At 47.6% G+C, this 17,518-nt stretch overlaps 1 protein-coding gene across 3 annotated transcripts in view; it reads left to right on the top strand.

Annotated features, from left to right (window-relative positions):
- Positions 1–1,076: 1,076 nt before the first annotated feature.
- Positions 1,077–17,518, top strand: part of EEFSEC (eukaryotic elongation factor, selenocysteine-tRNA specific) — a 246,570-nt gene continuing 230,128 nt past the window's right edge. For all 3 annotated transcript variants that reach the window (XM_032412049.1, XM_032412048.1, XM_032412050.1), the window contains exon 1: positions 1,077–1,409. In XM_032412049.1, coding sequence (XP_032267940.1) covers positions 1,094–1,409 — 316 coding nt within the window. In that variant the 5' untranslated portion in view covers positions 1,077–1,093. The remainder of the gene's footprint in view (positions 1,410–17,518) is intronic.

Below are 17,518 nucleotides of genomic sequence, written 5' to 3'. Positions count from 1 at the left end.
TAGTTGCTGACATGTAAAAGATTGCATATAGAAATTTCATATAGAAACACTCTCTTCTCTTGAAAAATGGGAAGATGGGCAATGTGGGGTTGGCATTCCTGCCATTCCTGCCTGGTATCAGTTGGCTGGAACTGAGCAGTGGCTTCCTCTACAAAGGAAGCTCTTCAGGTCTCCAGAGTCTCCACACTCACGGGCATCTAAGCCCTGCTAATCTCTGTCCTTGAGTCATCTGCCTAGCCAGTGAAGACCCCTGTTTGTGACCCCTGGCTGTTAGCTGTAGTTGACAACCTTTTTAGTGGCTCCAGACACTTCAAGAATCCCGTGAGAGTCATGTACCCTCTCCAGTCCTAGCACATAGCATAACATTTTACATACAATCTGGAGCTCTGCAGCCCCTCCTGAGGCCGGGCTGCAGACCCGAAGGGCAAGAACTCCTGAGTCAGAGATGACATCTTTCTCTGCCATCTTCTAACAGCCTTTAACAGATTCCCCCATACTGGCTCCTGCTTAACATTACAGCCTCATCTCAATCAGCAAACCGCGACAGGCCTTCCCTTGACCATTCATTGTTAATTAGCTGCCCTCCCTTCTCCTGGCGCGCTAGTCCGCTTAATCTCTGCTTTTATTTTCCCTGGAAGGCTTCTCCCTCTCTGAAACGATCTGGTTCAGGCGTTAGTTCACCTGTTTATTGTCTGACCCCCACCCGCCCTCCAATACAGTATAGCATGGAGAGAGCACTGTATCCCAGTGCCGTGAATAAGCAGTGCCTGGTACTCAGTAGGCACATAATAACAGCCTGTTGAATGGATGGATGGACGGATCCCCCCATTCTCAATCTCCTCGAGGCATCGGGTGGCAGGAGCCAGGTGAGAGAACAGCCCCACAGTAGGTGACCTTGGTCAAGTCCCGACCCCGGAGCCTCCTCCTCCTGCGCGGTGCCAGGCAGCGCCCGCGGGCGCCGAGAGGGCGGAAGCTTCGGGGCCGGAACGGGCGTGCCCGGCGCGCGGGTTGCGGGGGGGGGCGGCTTAGCCGGTCGGACCGCGGCGGCGGCGGCGGGAGGGGAGGGCCGGCGGGCGGCGGCGGCGGCGGCGGCATGGCAGGTCGGCGGGTGAACGTGAATGTGGGCGTGCTGGGCCACATCGACAGCGGCAAGACGGCGCTGGCGCGGGCGCTGAGCACCACGGCCTCCACCGCCGCCTTCGACAAGCAGCCGCAGAGCCGCGAGCGCGGCATCACGCTCGACCTGGGCTTCTCGTGCTTCTCGGTGCCGCTGCCCGCGCGCCTGCGGTCGGCGCTGCCCGCTCCCCCGGCGGCGTCCGGAGCCGAGCCAGAGCCCGGCGAGCCGCAGCTTCAGGTCACGCTGGTCGACTGCCCCGGGCACGCCTCCCTCATCCGGACCATCATTGGCGGTGAGCGCGGGCCGGGGCGGGAGCCGGGCTCGGGGACGCTGGGCGGAGCGGCCGGGCGCCGTGTCCGAGCTCGCCCGAGCCGCTGCCGGGGAAGGGAGACGGCCTCACCTCACGGCCGGCACCCCCCTCCTCCCCCCAGGTCGCGAGAGGAGGACGGGGCTCGCTCAAGGCCCCGCGCGGCAAGGGAGCGGAGGTTCTGGGACTCGAACTCGCGGGCGGCTGACTTGGAACCTCTTCCCACCCAGCATAACCGCGCAGGAGTGCCTCCTTAAAGTTTTTGGTTTTGTTTTTTGCTTTTCTGTTTTCAAGATGAGTTTGTAATGCACGAGCAAGTAAGAAAACTCAAAGACTACCAAAAGGGTATATGTAAAAAGTGCTAAAAAAAGAAGTCTCCACTCACCCGTTCTTTGGTCTCCTGGTTCCCATTTCCAGAGTCAACCAGAGTCAACCGCTGTTCCCAGTTCCTTGTATCATTTCAGAAAAACTCCACGTAAAGACAAGCATACTCGTGTGTAAACCCCCTTCCTCTTCTTTCTCGTCACAAAATAGTACACACTATTTTAGTCACACCAACAGCTCCATATCTGTACACACAAAGCTATATTATTATTAGTTCTTAGAGAGGCAGAGAGAATCATAAGCAGGCTCCACGCCCGGCACAGAGCCCTGGAGGGGCTCGATCTCAGGATCCCAAGATCATGACCTGAGCAGAAATCGAGTCTTAGGGGACTGAGCCACCCAGGCGCCCCAAAAGCTGTATTATTTTTAAGGGTCATATAAAATTCCATTGTACACTTGTGCCAACGTTTTCTTAAATAACTCTTAATGATGGACACTTATGTCACTTCCAGTTTTTGCTAATGATGCTTCAGTGAATTTTCTAGAACAAGTCTGGTGGGGGTGCTCATCTATCTGTAGGAGAAGGTCCTAGAACTGAACTGGCTTGGTGCAAAGGGCACATGCATTTTCAGTCACAAGGGTATTGCCAAAATGCCCTCCAAAGATGTACCACTTAATTAATTTTTAATTATACAGGTAGTACATGAATGGTTCTGCTTGTGAAGAAATAGAACATTTCAAATTAGGTAAAGGTCCCCTGATTGTCCCTCCTATTTCTCCAGAGGAAGCCACTAGTATACCTTTGTGCATTACTTTTCTGGACACATTTTACCACAGTGGTAAAGCCCTGTGGACAAGGCTTTAAAACTTGCTCTATTTTTAGAGGAAAATGATGAAATAATAGAAGCACCTGGCACAAAAGGGTGTATAGCTAAAAGAAGTCTTTTCTTCATTGCTGACCCGAGTATTTGGTTACTTTCCTCTTTTCCATTGCCTTCTGTTTCCTTCCAATTATATGATATTCTCTACACCTACAAGCACATATGGGAATATATATTGGGCAGATGGTTTTATTGGCTTGGTGGCAGATGGCCTCATTGGTCGCTGGGCATACTGGGTCCCAGTTGTAGTGATGAGTGTGTTAAGTACTTTAATCTTTGTTACCTCCCAGCTGTTCCATGCTGCAGGCAGTCTGAGGTCATTTCCCCATTTTACAGTAGAGGAAGTGGAGGCTCAAAGGGAAGGGACCTGCCCAAGGTCACCCGGCCTAAAGTCTTCCACTCAAGTTGTGTTTCAGTCATCAGATGAATGTTAAGGGTCATGTGATCCTCTCTACCCTTTTCCCCTTCCCTTCTCTTAACAATTCTGTTTACTCAAGTCCAAGTACATTTTAAGACAGGTACTCTGAGCCAGTCTAGGTTGGAGATGGAAGAGCCAGGTTAAAATAAAACAAGGCACTTTTAGGTTTTTTTGTTGTTGTTGTTTTTAGTAAATAGTGTAGGTGAGTAATGAAGGACATGCTTTTGAAGTCAGAACTGGGCTTGAGGCCTGGCTTTTTCCTTTACTAACTGTGCGACCTTTGAATCTAATTTTGGACCTTCCACACACTGGCAGATAGCAACCACACAGGTCTTTACTGGCTTTGCTTTTCTTGCATGTTTGCCACTTCCCAGGCAGACCCTGTAAGGAGTGTGGTGGTTACCATTTAATAGTTGAAGAAATTGGGACATGGGGAGGCTACTGGTAAGTGACCCTATAAGGAGTGTGGTGGTTACCATTTAATAGTTGAAGAAATTGGGATATAGGGAGGCTGCTGGTAAGTGGCACCCAGGTCCCCCTGGTCCCAAAGCTGGAGCTCTTTCCTATGCTTCCTCAGATCACTTTATGCTCCCCCTGCCCCCCTTCTAACATATCCATTTATAGAGAAGCTCTTTGTAGGGCAAAATGTTTCAGGTTCTAGCCTTATCCTATATAACCAAATTTTAATGCCTCCAAGAATTTGGCAAATCCTTAGTTTAGACTGTAAAAGAAAAGAAGAGGAATTTTTTCTCTTCTTGTATGTACAGCGTGGTTCTTCTTACTTTTCTCTCACCTCCTGAGTGAGGAGACTTTCCTTACCTTCTTACAGGCATTAAAATGCAACCTGAACACAGTGGAATGGTGAGACCAAGGCTGCCACTATCCTTCCTTCCATAGATCAGATTCCCACCCTTTTCAGAGAAATGAGAAAACAATGAGGGAAAGGGCGCCCACATTTGAGTACCTGCTCTGGCCCATGCCTGTTGCTGAAAACTTGCATTTGTGCAACAACCCCAAGTGGTAGGAGTGTTAGGCCTATTTTTTCGATAAAGGAACTGAAGCTTGGAAAGTATCAAGTACACTGGGCTGGTGTTTACCTAACTCTGCTGCCCCTAACCTGGATCTGGTTAATACCTTCAATTATCCTCATGACTCATAAATCCATAGCCATCTTTGCCTTCTTGAGATTGCTCCAGAGGCCAAATCCCTGCTTCTGGCAGCTGGTCTCCTACAATGCTGGACCTACTTCTCACTGACTGCTTGCCCTCCTCTTCCTGCTACTCCATTTCCATACACAAGGCAGCAAAACTCCTTTTACAGAGGTTCAGCAGATCATGTCAGCCCTCAGCTTCAGCACTTCCCAGCAGCTTCTCTTTGTGCTTAGAGTAAAATCCAACCTCTTCTCTGTGGGCCGCAGAACCCACGATCTGGCCTCCCTCTTCCTCTGAGCTCATCCCTTGCTCTGACCTTCAGTCTCACTGGCCTCATTTTTACTTATTGAATGGGCTAGTTTTGCACCTGCTGTTCCCTCTTTTTGGTACATCTGGCTCCTCATGTATATCTCAGCTTGAGTGTCCTTTAGAGAGGGCTCCTCTGAGCTGCCTAGCTAAAGTATCCTCAATTTTCTCCCCCAGGAACTTTCTCATGACCCTGTTTTACTTCCTTACAGCCCTTTTCACTACCTGATAACTCTTTATGTGTTTACTTGTTGACTGTGTCTGTCCTCCACGAGAGCAGAGTAGGAATCATGTCTGGCTTATTTACCAGCATATTCTCAGCGTTTGGGCCAGAGCCAGGTGTGTGGTAGGCATTTGGTAAGTTTGAATGGATGAAGCTGTGTCCTACTTCCTGGGCTGGATGGTAATAGTGAGCAAAGAACTTTCTTCATGGGTTAGTGGACAGAAAGCAATCAGCATGGGGCCTGGCCTATAGTAGGTACGTTGTGCTTGTTGATTTTTTTTCTCTCCCTCTAGGAGCTAACAGCAGAACTGTGGAGAGGGCACTGTCCGATGTGCAAAGTGACCTATCAGAGCTTTTTCCATCCAGGACAAAAGCAGGAATAACTCACTTTGCTGGGCAATGGGGTATAGGGCATCACGGGGGAAAGAAGAGCTTTCCTAGTGAAGGAAATGCCTGGTCAGGGCTCTGTGCCTTAAACCTGACTTTTTGTCTGTTTAGAGTCAGAGGTAACTGCTAGCATTTAGTTGTGGCTGGAAATCAGCATGCTGTGTGGGGAGGTGTGACGAAGATGAAGGTAGAAGGGTTGGTGGGCCAGATCTTCTAGAGTGCTAAGTGTTGAACTTAGATTAGGTTAGGCCCTTAGCATAGATTTCTCCTAAGGGCCTTGGCAGCGTTTTAAAGCAGGGTTGTGACAAGATCAGGCCTGAGTGTTAGGACGATGCAAGATTCCCAGGCAGGGACTGGTGCTGGCAGCAGGCAATGCACCTACACCTGGGATTGCTGGAAGATTGGGCTCTTGTTAGAATTCCTGGCTCGCTGTGAGTGATTTAGACCACTTGCTGAATACGTTAGCCCTAGTGGAAGGAAATTAGAATGATTGTCTCAGTTCTGTGATGATATCTCTGAAGTTTAATATATCTTATATTAAAGCCAGTTCTCTTTGATTCTGTTGCTCCCCCCAAAGTCTTTTCACTACCCAAAAGATTCCTTTCTTAACTTAGAGAAAATTGGGCTTTATCTCCTCGATCTGTGTGGCCATAGATAAAACTCCTGCGGTACCAGGGGGAGGTTAATAGTGACAGTAGTACTTAGCCTTTATTTAGTGCTCCCCTTAAGCTGTTTTCCCCCCCATTTAACGCTCAAAGCAATCTTGTGAGGTAAGAGATGATATTCCCATTTTACAGGGCTCAGAGAGGTCAGGCAGGTAGCACAGTTCATAAGTGTCAGGGCTAGGTTTGAACCTGTGTTGATCTGACCACACAGCTCCTACTCTGGCATTCTCAATGGGAATGAAAAAGTGTATCCGTCCACTGCAGCCCCTATAGTAGTGTTTCAGGGCCGTCTTTTTCTCTGATCCATTTTAGAGTATAAATCTTTCAGGGTTAGAACTTCAAAAAGATTCAGTAATGTATGTTTTAAAGACTTGGGTGGGGGTGAGGGACTTGGACCCATCCTCAATCTAACTCTGGCAGGAAAGAGGAGAGCTGAAAAATACTGGTATCTTGGCTTGGCAATTTATAGTCCTCTTGTGGCTGCTAGGATTAACAGTGTATTGTCTCCTGGTCTTTTGTTCCAGTTGTTAATGAACAGCAGCTCTTCTGCCATGACTTGTCGCCCTGATCTCTTGCCTCCTCTGCCCACCATTTAAGTGGTGCTTCCTGCCTGGCTTGGACCCTCTCTGGGTCTCTGGGTCCTCCCTGGCTGGAGCTGATGAGAGCTGCCAAAGCCTTGTAAGTCTGGCTCAGTTACTCTCTTTGGAGGGAAAACAGTCAGCAGCACCGGGGATCTTTGTCTCTGCAGCCTGGGAGAAAACATTCTTTGTAAAACTTAAGCTACTTTGCCTTCTCTGTTTTTCCAACTCTCTGCACTCTTGGTGCCGATGTGGAGAAAGTGCTTGTCCCTTTGGCTTGTTTTATCAAGGAGTGTGCCCTGCAGTTTTTCTGCAGTCTGTCTGAGATGCTCTCTTTGGACCCGTGAAGCAAGGTGTGTGAAGGAATGTGTGTTTTCAACAGATTTTTTACATTACCCTTCGGGTACCTGCACATAATGCCCAGAAAGCCGTATAAGCAGAGACAACAAAGGGGCCTGGCAGTGCACGGAATTTGGGCATTATGCTAATGTAAAACCAGCCAGCCAAACAAAAAACCCGATTTGGGTTTTCTTTGCCTCTAGTCTTTTTATGAATCTGTACAGCAGTACGTTGTTATGTTATCGTATTCATATATGTGTGTCCTAAAATATTGAGACATATTTAAAGGAGTTGATATAAGTGGAAGTGCTTCTTTAACCTTAATTTCTTTTTTTTAAAATTTTTTATTGTTATGTTAATCACCATACATTACATCATTAGTTTTTTTTTTTTTTTTTTAAAGATTTTATTTATTTGACAGAGAGAGAGACACAGCGAGAGAGGGAACACAAGCAGAGGGAGTGGGAGAGGGAGAAGCAGGCTTCCCGCGGAGCAGGGAGCCCGATGCGGGGCTCGATCCCAGGACCCTGGGACCATGACCTGAGCCGAAGGCAGACGCTTAACGACTGAGCCACCCAGGCGCCCCTACATCATTAGTTTTTGATGTAGTGTTCCATGATTCATTGTTTGTGCATAACACCCAGTGCTCCATGCAGAATGTGCCCTCTTTAATACCCATCACCAGGCTAACCCATCCCCCCACCCCCCTCCCCCCCATAACCTTAATTTCTTTAGCCCCTAGAATCTGCCACGCCTTGGTTCCCTGTATCTTCGTGCTCACTCTGGGGGTGCTGCCTTTGGTTTTCTCTTCTTGGTTAAAAGGTGCACACCGTAACGGAAGATTCTCCTCTGTGGTGCCTGTTCTGGGATGCTCTCTACCACCGAGTAAAGCGGAGGCCAATACTGGTGTCTCTTGTGTTAAAGTGCTGAAAGCCTCTCTATGTCCAGTAGGAAGTTGGCTGCACTCAGTGCCAAGGGTGCCCATATTCAAATACAAGTTTTTCTGTTTTTCCTGCTACCTTATCACTCTCTGACCCCTCCTGATCTCCTTCCAAGTTGGAGTGTCTTTCACTATCTCTAGGAGACTCTCAAGTTGAGCTTTGTCTGCAGCCCGTGCTCCTGGTGCTGGACGGCGGGTGACTTTGCTTTGGTTTGGGTGACAGTGTGGAGGTAACACAACATCAGAGACGCAGCCTTGAGTTTAAATTAATGCAGAATATTTGAGCAGGAACCAACAGGAAAGAAAAATGGAAGCAGGTAGTCATATTTCATTCTGTTGGGGTACATTTTTCTTCTCATGGGGCTTGCCCTTGAGAACAAAACATATCAAATGTTAAATCAAAGAATATTTTTGTAGTCATGCTAGGAATAGAAAATAATGCAAAGACTTTGCCTTCTGGAGGCAAATATTTTGCTGGAAGGTTATAATCAAAGTCAGAAGGAAATCATAGCCACAGCTTTTGGTAAAGCTGTAATCATTTAAAATTAATTGCTTTTAAACTTTTTATTTAGCATCTCCTTTGTTTTCTATCTTCTTTGTCTCCTGGGTTTTTCTTCAAAAATCACTTCATCCAGGTTGGAATAAGATTTGGGCAGGCATCCCAGGAAACAACCCGTAAATTCAGCCCTCAGACATAGTCCCTGCTCGGTCATTCTTTTGTTGGCCAGAGCCTTGAACAGGCTAGGGATGAGGCACCCTTGTCTTGGAGCTTGAGTCTGTTCCCTCTGACCAGCAGGCGTTTGAGACTGTGCCCAAGGTGACAGTGTCTGTAGCTCTGGTGCTCTGGGTGATCCGGAGGCCTGTGTCCTGGTGAGGTGGAGCCTGGCATTTCTGAGATGGCCTCAGGGTGGGGCGAGGAGCAGGAATGAGCCCGCCTAGGGTCAGATGGCACCTCGCGTCTCTCCTGCTCTGCTGCAACGGCTCACTTCCCCTTATTCGAGTGTTCCTTTTAGTCTGGAAGCATCTCAGGGACAGAGACAACATTTGAATTGTCTTGGTAGCTGTAGGGCCAGTCCAGGGCTTAGCACATAGTAGATATTCAATAATGTTTGTAAATATTTTTATTGAGATATAGTTCACATACCATAAAATGCGCCCATTTCAAGTGTACACTTTGGTGGTTTTCAGTATGTTCCCAGAGTTGTATAGAGCCATTGCCACAATCTAAGTTGAGAATATTTTCATCACTACAAAAAGAAACCCCATACTCATTAACAGTCACTCTCCATTCCCCCCTCCCCCAGGCCTATGCAACCACTGATCTACTTAATGTGCACAGATTTGCCTTTACTGGACATTTCATAAAAATGGAATCTTCCAACATGTGGCCTTTTGCATCTGGCTTCTTTCAATCAGTGTGATGCTTTCAAGGTTCATCATATTGTAGCATGGAGTATATATACTTCATTCCTTTTTTAGAGAAAATTTTTTAAAATTTATTTTTAATTATGGTAAAGTAAATATTACATAAAATTTACCATCAAACCATTTTTTTTAAGGGGGGAAGAGAGAGAGAGGAAGAAAGAGAGAAAGGGGTGGGGAGGGGCAGAGGGAGAGGGAGAGAGAGAATCTCAAGCAGACTCCACGCTCAGCAGGGGGCCCGTTGTGGGGCTCAGTCCCACCACCCTGAGATCATGATCTGAGCCGAAATCAAGAGTCAGATGCTTAACCGACTGAGCCACCCAGGCGCCTCAACTGTTTAACCATTTTTAAGTTTACAGTCTAGTGACATCCATCTCCGGAACTCTTTATCTTTAAATTTTTTTTTTTTTTTTTTAAGATTGTATTTATTTGCGAGAGAGAGAATGAGAGGGAGGAGCGGACTCCCTGCTGGGCAGGGAGCCCGATGCGGGACTCGATCCCAGGACTCCAGGATCATGACCTGAGCCGAAGGCAGTCGCCCAACCAACTGAGCCACCCAGGCGCCCCCGGAACTCTTTATCTTAAAACCTGAAACTCTAGGGGCGCCTGAGTGGCTCAGTTGGTTAAGTGCTGCCTTCGGCTCAGGTCATGATCTCAGGGTCCTGGGATCGAGTCCCACATCAGGCTCCCTGCTCTGCAGGGAACCTGCTTCTCCAGCTCCCCCTGTTTGTGCGTGTGTGCGCTCTCTCTGTCAAATAAATAAGTAAAATCTTAAAAAAAAACCCAAAAAACTCTATACCCATTAAAAGTAACTCTCCCTTCTGCCTCCCCCAGCTGTACTTCATTCCTTTTTATGGCTGAATAGTATTCCAGTATATGTATATACTGCTTTTTAATCCATTCATCAGCTGAAGGACATTTGGATTGTTTCCACTTCTTGGCGATTATGGATAATACTGCTGTGAACATTTGTGTACAAGTCTTTGGTGTGGACATATGTTTTTATTCCCTGGTATTACCTAGGAATGGAATTACTGGGTTGTAGGTTAACTATTTCTACTTTTTGAGGAACTGCCAGACTGTTTTCCATAGCAGCTGCACCACATTATATTCCCACCAGCTGTGTACACTGGTCCAGTTTCTCTGCATCCTTACCAATACCTGTTATTGTCTGTCTTTTGGATTATAGCCATCTTGGTGGGTGTGAGGTGCTATCTCATTGTGGCTTTAATTTGCATTTCCCTGATGGCTGGTGATGTTGAACATATTTTCATTGCTTGTTGGCCATTTGTCTATCTTCTTTGGAGAATTGTCTATTCAGATCCTTTGCCCATTTTTTAAATTGAGTTATTTGGCTTTTATTATTGATTTCTTTATGTATTCTGGATACCAGAACCTTATGAATGGATGATTTGCAAATATTTTCTCAATAATATTTGAGTTAAATAATTGAGTTGACTTGAATTAAATAAATGAATATATATTGAGAGGATTAAATGTATCTAAGATTGGGCTATAGTAAGCATGTAATAAGTGCCATTTGCTTGTGTATGGAAAGCCTGTTGGGGTCCTTCCTGTCCTATTCCTGGATCTGCCCATTTCTGTCTTTATAGGACATCTGTGCCTGATAGGAGAATGGGTTGTCCTGTCTGTTCATCCCATGGTAGGGTCTCATCCCACATTAGGGTCTTGTCCAGAGTCTGGCCTACCGATGTGTTTTGATGGCCCACTTAATAATTAGAATTTTTTAAAAATTCATTGCTAGTATTTATTTTTTTTTAATTTTTTTATTGTTATGTTAATCCCCATACATTACATCATTAGTTTTAGATATAGTGTTCCATGATTCATTGTTTGTGCATAACACCCAGTGCTCCATGCAGAACGTGCCCTCCTCAATACCCATCACCAGGCTAACCCATCCTCCCACCCCCCTCCCCTCTAGAACCCTCAGTTTGTTTTTCAGAGTCCATGGTCTCTCATGGTTCTTCTCCCCCTCCGATTTCTCCCCCTTCATTCTTCCCCTCCTGCTACATTCTTCTTCTTCTTTTTTTCTTTCTTAACATATATTGCATTATTTGTTTCAGAGGTACAGATCTGAGATTCAACAGTCTTGCACAATTCACAGCGCTTACCAGAGCACATACCCTCCCCAGTGTCCATCACCCAGTCACCCCATCCCTCCCACCCCACCCCCCACTCCAGCAACCCTCAGTTTGTTTCCTGAGATTAAGAATTCCTCATATCAGTGAGGTCATATGATACATGTCTTTCTCTGTTTGACTTATTTCACTCAGCATAATACCCTCCAGTTCCATCCACGTCGTTGCAAATGGCAAGATCTCATTCCTTTTGATGGCTGCATAATATTCCATTGTATATATATACCACATCTTCTTTTTTTTTTTTTTTTTAAAGATTTTTTTATTTATTTGACAGAGAGAAAGCCAGCCAGAGAGGGAACACAAGCAGGGGGAGCGGGAGAGGGAGAAGCAGGCTTCCCACGGAGCAGGGTGCCTGATGCGGGGCTCGATCCCAGGACCCTGGAATCATGACCTGAGCCGAAGGCAGACGCTTAACGACTGAGCCACCCAGGCGCCCCAATATACCACATCTTCTTTATCCATTCATCTGTTGATGGACATCTTGGCTCTTTCCACAGTTTGGCTATTGTGGACATTGCTGCTATAAACATCGGGTGCACGTACCCTTTCGGGTCCCTACTTTTGTATTCATTGCTAGTATTTAAAAAATCAGGAGATCAGGGGGGCCTGGGTGGTTCAATTGGTTGCACGTCCAACTCTTGATTTCAGCTCAGGTCATAACCTCAGGGTTGTGAGATTGAGCCATGCTGGGTGTGAAGCCTGCTTAAGATTCTCTCTCTCCCTCTCCCTCTGCACTCCTCCCCCACCCCAATAAATAAAGAAATCAGGAGATCTCATTTAACAACCCAGATTCCTGGCTTCTTAGAAACACAAGATTTTCATATCTGCAGAGCCATGCTCCAGTGTGGTGGCACAGGCCTGGAGCTGAGTAGAAGGGGCATGTGCTTTTTAGATTGCCTGGGCCCTGTAGACATTTGGGCTTGTAGCCCCCATTTTGAGGGCTTTTGTCAGCCTGTATGATGGGAGAGGATCAGATGGCACTGTTATTTAGTGTTTTCATCCATTTATTCAGAGACTCTACAAACAACATATATTGTACACTGTGTTTGGATGTGAGGGCAGATACAGACGTGCCTATCTTCAAGGAGCTCACAGTCCGGAGGGCCAGGGAAGAGCAGGAGGCAGTGCAAACAGCCAGTTAAGATGCAGAGTCGTAAGGGCTTTATAAAGAGGAGCTTAGGATATGAGTGCCTCTGCCTGGGACAGGCAATAAGGGCATCCCTCAGGAGGGGACCCTGGGCTGGGCCTGGAAGGGTGACCTGGAGGTTTCCAGGCATAGAAGAAGAGAGGGCAGAGCAGACCCAGGGAGCAGCCTGAGCCGTCAGAGGTGTGAGAGCAGACCTGGCCAAAGAAGGGGGCAGCCAGTCAGCAGGAGAAGTGGGAGGAGGTAAGGCCAGGGCATGAGGGTCCTGGGTGAGTTAGGAGGAGGGGCTGTCTTGTCGGAGCTTTTTTTTTTTTTTTTTTTAAGGATTTTACTTATTTATTTGAGAGAGAATGACAGACGGAGAGCACGAGAGGGAAGAGAGTCAGAGGGAGAAGCAGACCCCCTGCCGAGCAGGGAGCCCGATATGGGACTCGATCCCAGGACTCCAGGATCATGACCTGAGCCGAAGGCAGTCGCTTAACCAACTGAGCCACCCAGGCGCCCTGTCTTGTCGGAGCTTTGAAGGCTGAGATTTTCCCAGTGGGGAAGAGGAGAGGCTTTCCTGCTAGAGGACTCAGAGTGGACAGGGACATAGGGGCGAAGGGAGGGCTGGAGTGTGGAGCTCACAGGGAAGCAGCAGGGTATGAGGCTGAGCTGCAGAGACCCTTGGGCCCCAGTGCTCAGGAGCTTGGGGAGCCTGTAGTTGGAGGCAGGTGGAAGGTTTTTAAGCTGGGAGATCCTGTCAGCTTTTGAAGAGTCTGAGGTGAGGGCCTGTGACAAGTGGTCTGGGGCCATGCATCCCTCTCCTCATTCTGACTGAGGCTTCCAGAGCTGGCTGGAAGAGTGAGGGAGTGCAACCATAGGCGGAATAGACACCATCAGGAGGGAAAGTGTGGCTCTGGGGGTGCAGACATGGTAGTGCAGAGCAGAGGCTGAGGAAGGTCTGCCTCTCAGAAGGAAAGAGGGGGAATGGACGCTTTGGGAACATTTATTGTTTGCTGGCCACCGTTCTAGACCCTTTATTATCTCACTCCACCCTGCCAGCCGGAGGTGGGAGAGTTTCTACCTTGTACAGCCCATAAAAATGAGACTCCAGAGGTCAGTAGCTGGCTCAGTAGGGGTCTAATCCAATTTGATTTCAGAGACCCTGGTTTGCTGGGAAGCTGCTCTCAGACCTTAGCCCATGCCTACTTTGGTAGGAATTGTGGCTCCTGAGGAGCAGTTTATATATAAGTCAATTTGTCAAAAATAGAGATTTCAGCTTCCATTCTCCCCTGGATTATTTGAGTTCTGTTTTGTGTTTTGTGTTTTTTTTTTTTTTGTTAATTGGGTCTTTTATTTTCTCATGCTGGGTGATTAGGCTCCTGCTGCTTTGAAGTGGCCTTGGTTGGGTGGGGAGAGAGTGGGGAGGACTTAGTTAATGTGGTGATCCTCTCTTGGCAGGAGAAGAAACAAGTTTTGCTGTTAAGAGAGAAGTTGACTTTCCCTCTTTCCATATCTCTTGTGTTGTGATGATGCCTCTCTTGTCTTGGGGCCTTCAGGAAGACTAAAATAATTTCCTTTGTCTCTAACCTACTTCCTGAGGATATTTATTTGGTGGCATACACAGGTGCTACCTAAAGATAAACCTGACTTTTTTTCTTTTAAAATTAGTGCTTGGAATTGCTAGCATTGACCTGCTTGGCCTCAGGAACGCGCCCTATCTGGCTTCGTGGCTTCGTTCTTTATCATAGATTTTTTTGGGCTGCTTAAAGCTCAGGGAGGGTCAATGGCTTGTCCTTGGTCATCTGACACAGACACTAGAGCTCTGCCTTCCCAGTTATATTGCAGTGTGGCACTTAAAAAATAGCTCTGCTTGTGGTCATTTCTAGGTGATTTTCAGGGCCTTATGCCATAAGCACCAAAGACCCTCGTGCGTGTGTGCATGTGTGTTTACTCAGTGTTCCTCATTCTCTGAAGCGATGATGATCCGGGGCACATTGGGAGATAGTCCTCAGAACTTACGCTCTAGAGAAAAAAAGAAGACTATATAAGAAGACCACCATTTCTTGAGCGTTTGCACAGACGAGTAGATGGGAAGATCAGGAAGGGAAGCTGGTGTTTGTCAGCACAGACCTTGTTGCCATCAGCTATCAGTGTGGCCAACAGAGGTGGACACTTTGGCTGCCAGTGACAGTTTTTCACAAATCCTGCAGGGCCTTGCTCAGCACTTTCCAACAGATGGGAATGTTGTATGGTGGCACAGTCCAGCATGGTGGCTGTGAGCCGCGTGTGGCTAATGAGTACTTACACTGTGGCTAGTGCAACTGAGGAACTGGACGTTTCCTTTTATTTAATTTTAATTACATTTCAGTAGGAAGTTCTAGACCTGTGGATCCATCTACTTCTTGGGCTGGTTTCCTCATCAGTGAACATCACAGGCCCTCAGACTCCATATCCTCAAGACCACCCTCTTCACTTCCTTACCTTCCCGGGGAATGATACCTACATTCTCCTAAGGCATGATCTTTCCTTGTTTTTTTTTTTTTTTAATAAGATTTACTTATTTATTTTAGAGAAAGAGAGAGAGTGTGAGTGGGGGGAGGGGCAGAGGGAGAGAGAATCCCAAGCCGACTCCGAGCTGAGCACGGAGCCCAATGCGGGATGTGATCCCATGACCCTGAGATCATGACCTGAGCCGAAACCAAGAGTCAGATGCTTAACCGCCTGAGCCACCCAGGCACCCCAGGGCATGACCTTTGAAATGATCCTCAGTGTGTCTTCCTTCATATGAATCAGTGACCAAATCTTGTCCCTCCTGCGTGTCCTCTGACCTGTGTGGTCTTCCCCATCACTGCAGCTGCTCCCTTAGGACAGGCCTCCATTAGTGCCCAGTTGGATGAGTACAGTGTTCCTTCACGGTCTCTCTGATTCCAGCCCCCCCTCTTGAAACTATCCTCCCCTCTGTAGCCAAGAACTCTTTTTAAATTGCTAATATAGTTATTTTGCCTCCCTGTTTTAAAAGTCTTGAGTTGCCCTCCATTGGCATAAAGGCCAAATTCCTCAGCATGGCTGACATCAGCCCTTCCTGATGGCTTTGTGTCTCTTTGTCTCTCTCAGGACTCCCGGCTTAATGAACTACTTGCAGGTCTCTGGACAGACAGACCATGCTCTCTCGATGCTGCGTCATCTGGCTACATGTACTTTTCTGGGAAGCCTCAGTGTTGGCTTTCCCCAGCCTAAATTAGGTGACCCTTGTTTGAGGGCCTCTGACATCCTCTCTATACCTTAGGATCTCATTTTCTCCCCATCTGTTGTCATTTTCTGTTTACCGGGTTATCTTTTCCACTAGACTTGATTCCTTTGAGGGCAGGAGCCTGTTATCATTCAACTCTGTGTGCAGGGGCCCAGGACCTGGCCTGGTCCCGAGTCAATGTTTGGTGCATGCAGACACAAGTGAACGAACGAATGGATGGATAAGAGGTCATTTCCCACTGCCTGCAGCAATTACCCACCCTCCTGGGGTGCTTGAAACCAGTGGCCACACAGAGTTCACAGTGGAGGAAGCCTGCCTTGAGGTTAGACAAGTTCATCTTTCAGTGGAAATTCAGTCCTCATATTTCATTTTCAGGCCACTTTGCGTAGCAAAGTAGTTTAACTCGGAGCAGATTTCTGCCGCGCTGATGGTTAATTTCATGGCCCACAGAGGGTCAGCATACTAATGCCGGGAACACGGCGACCTCAGTGCTGCTCACCGCACACGGTGAGGGCCCGGCAGCCCTGTTGTTTTAGAGAAGCAGTTTTCAAACATCCTTCAACGGGCTGATTTTGAGTTAACAGGGGTGACCTTTTCAAGAACATTTTTAAAAGCTATAACATAGATCCCTCCCAGACCGTATATTTTCCTTTCTCCACGCAGTTCAAAGGGGCTGGGTTGTCTCATAGGTTTTTGCCAGCAATCTTCAGCTTGACCCTGGTTGTTTAAATCTGCCGGAGGAAATTTGAACAAACTTGTACTTTGGTAATTCTTCTGCCTCCGTGAACCTTTAACCTTAAGGTTTCTTTCAGAGCCAGGGGCTGCATTGTCACCAGTCATCCCTGCTGGGGCTTTCAAAGGGCATTGTCTAGTGCGTCTGTTTTCACTTTGCTACTGGAGTTCTTTTGAGGAAGGGTATTAATTCAGACCTGATTCTGAGACAGGACGAGGACTTTTAAACTTGCCCCAGAGCTTGGGGATGGGGAAATGAGCATAATGCAAGCCTGTGGCCGGTACCAGTGATTGTTCTGCAAATAGGCTTCGAAGGTGAAGGGAGTGGAGGCCCTCCAGAGGTAGATTGGGTGTGGTAGCTGTCCAGGGGGTGACCCCGGCTCTGCCCAGGGCTGGCTTGACAACATGACAAAAAGAGGTTCCTCTCTCGGATGGTCAAGCTTTGGGCCCGGAATTCCTCCTGAATGTGAACTTCCTGGAGCACCAGTTCTTAGGAACCTGGGAGGGCAGATGTGAACTTGGGGTTCACATACCATTACAAAATGCTTGCATGATATGACACTTGCTGGGGAAAGGGAAGAGGACTCGCTGAGGCAAGAGGGTAGGGACGTGGTGCTGTTCTGCTGGCCTGCCCCCAACTCCCAGTCACCTTCATCAGCTAGCCAGCCTCACCTTCAGTTCTTCATGTGTTCTCTTGAGGGAAAGCCCAAAAGACACGTGAACATGTGAGACATCAAGTCCTAGGCCCTTGTGGGCCTCGGGGGGCTGATGTCTTGGGTGTTGCAGTGTCAGAGACCTGACTTTCCCAATCCCTGCCCAGGCAGCTCCCTGTTTGTTCTGTCATCTACTCTTGCAATAGGCTGGGGGCTGTCTGAGCACCTGGCCTGGTTCCTCAGCTTTCTTTCATTTCTTTTCCCAAGATTCTAGTGTCCTAGGGAAACTTATCTGTAAGATTAGACATTGTAGAAGGAAAGGTGTGTCATTACATCAGTTAATTCATTCAGCAAGTCCAGAGCAATCTAGAGCTAGGAGTTGGGTTTCCATTGGTGAGCAAGGAAAAAGTGGCTTCTGCTTTCAGGTAGCTGACCACCTGGTGGGGGGGAGGCAGGTGTTACAGAAATAAGCAGGATCACGCAGCATTAGAAATTGTGATAGTGCTGCAAAGGACGAGACACGGTGCCCAG

The sequence above is a fragment of the Phoca vitulina genome, unplaced genomic scaffold (assembly GCF_004348235.1).
Source record: "Phoca vitulina isolate PV1807 unplaced genomic scaffold, GSC_HSeal_1.0 scaffold13, whole genome shotgun sequence".
In the NCBI taxonomy this organism is placed as follows: Eukaryota; Metazoa; Chordata; class Mammalia; order Carnivora; family Phocidae; genus Phoca; species Phoca vitulina.
This window is presented reverse-complemented; position numbering and strand designations above follow the sequence as displayed.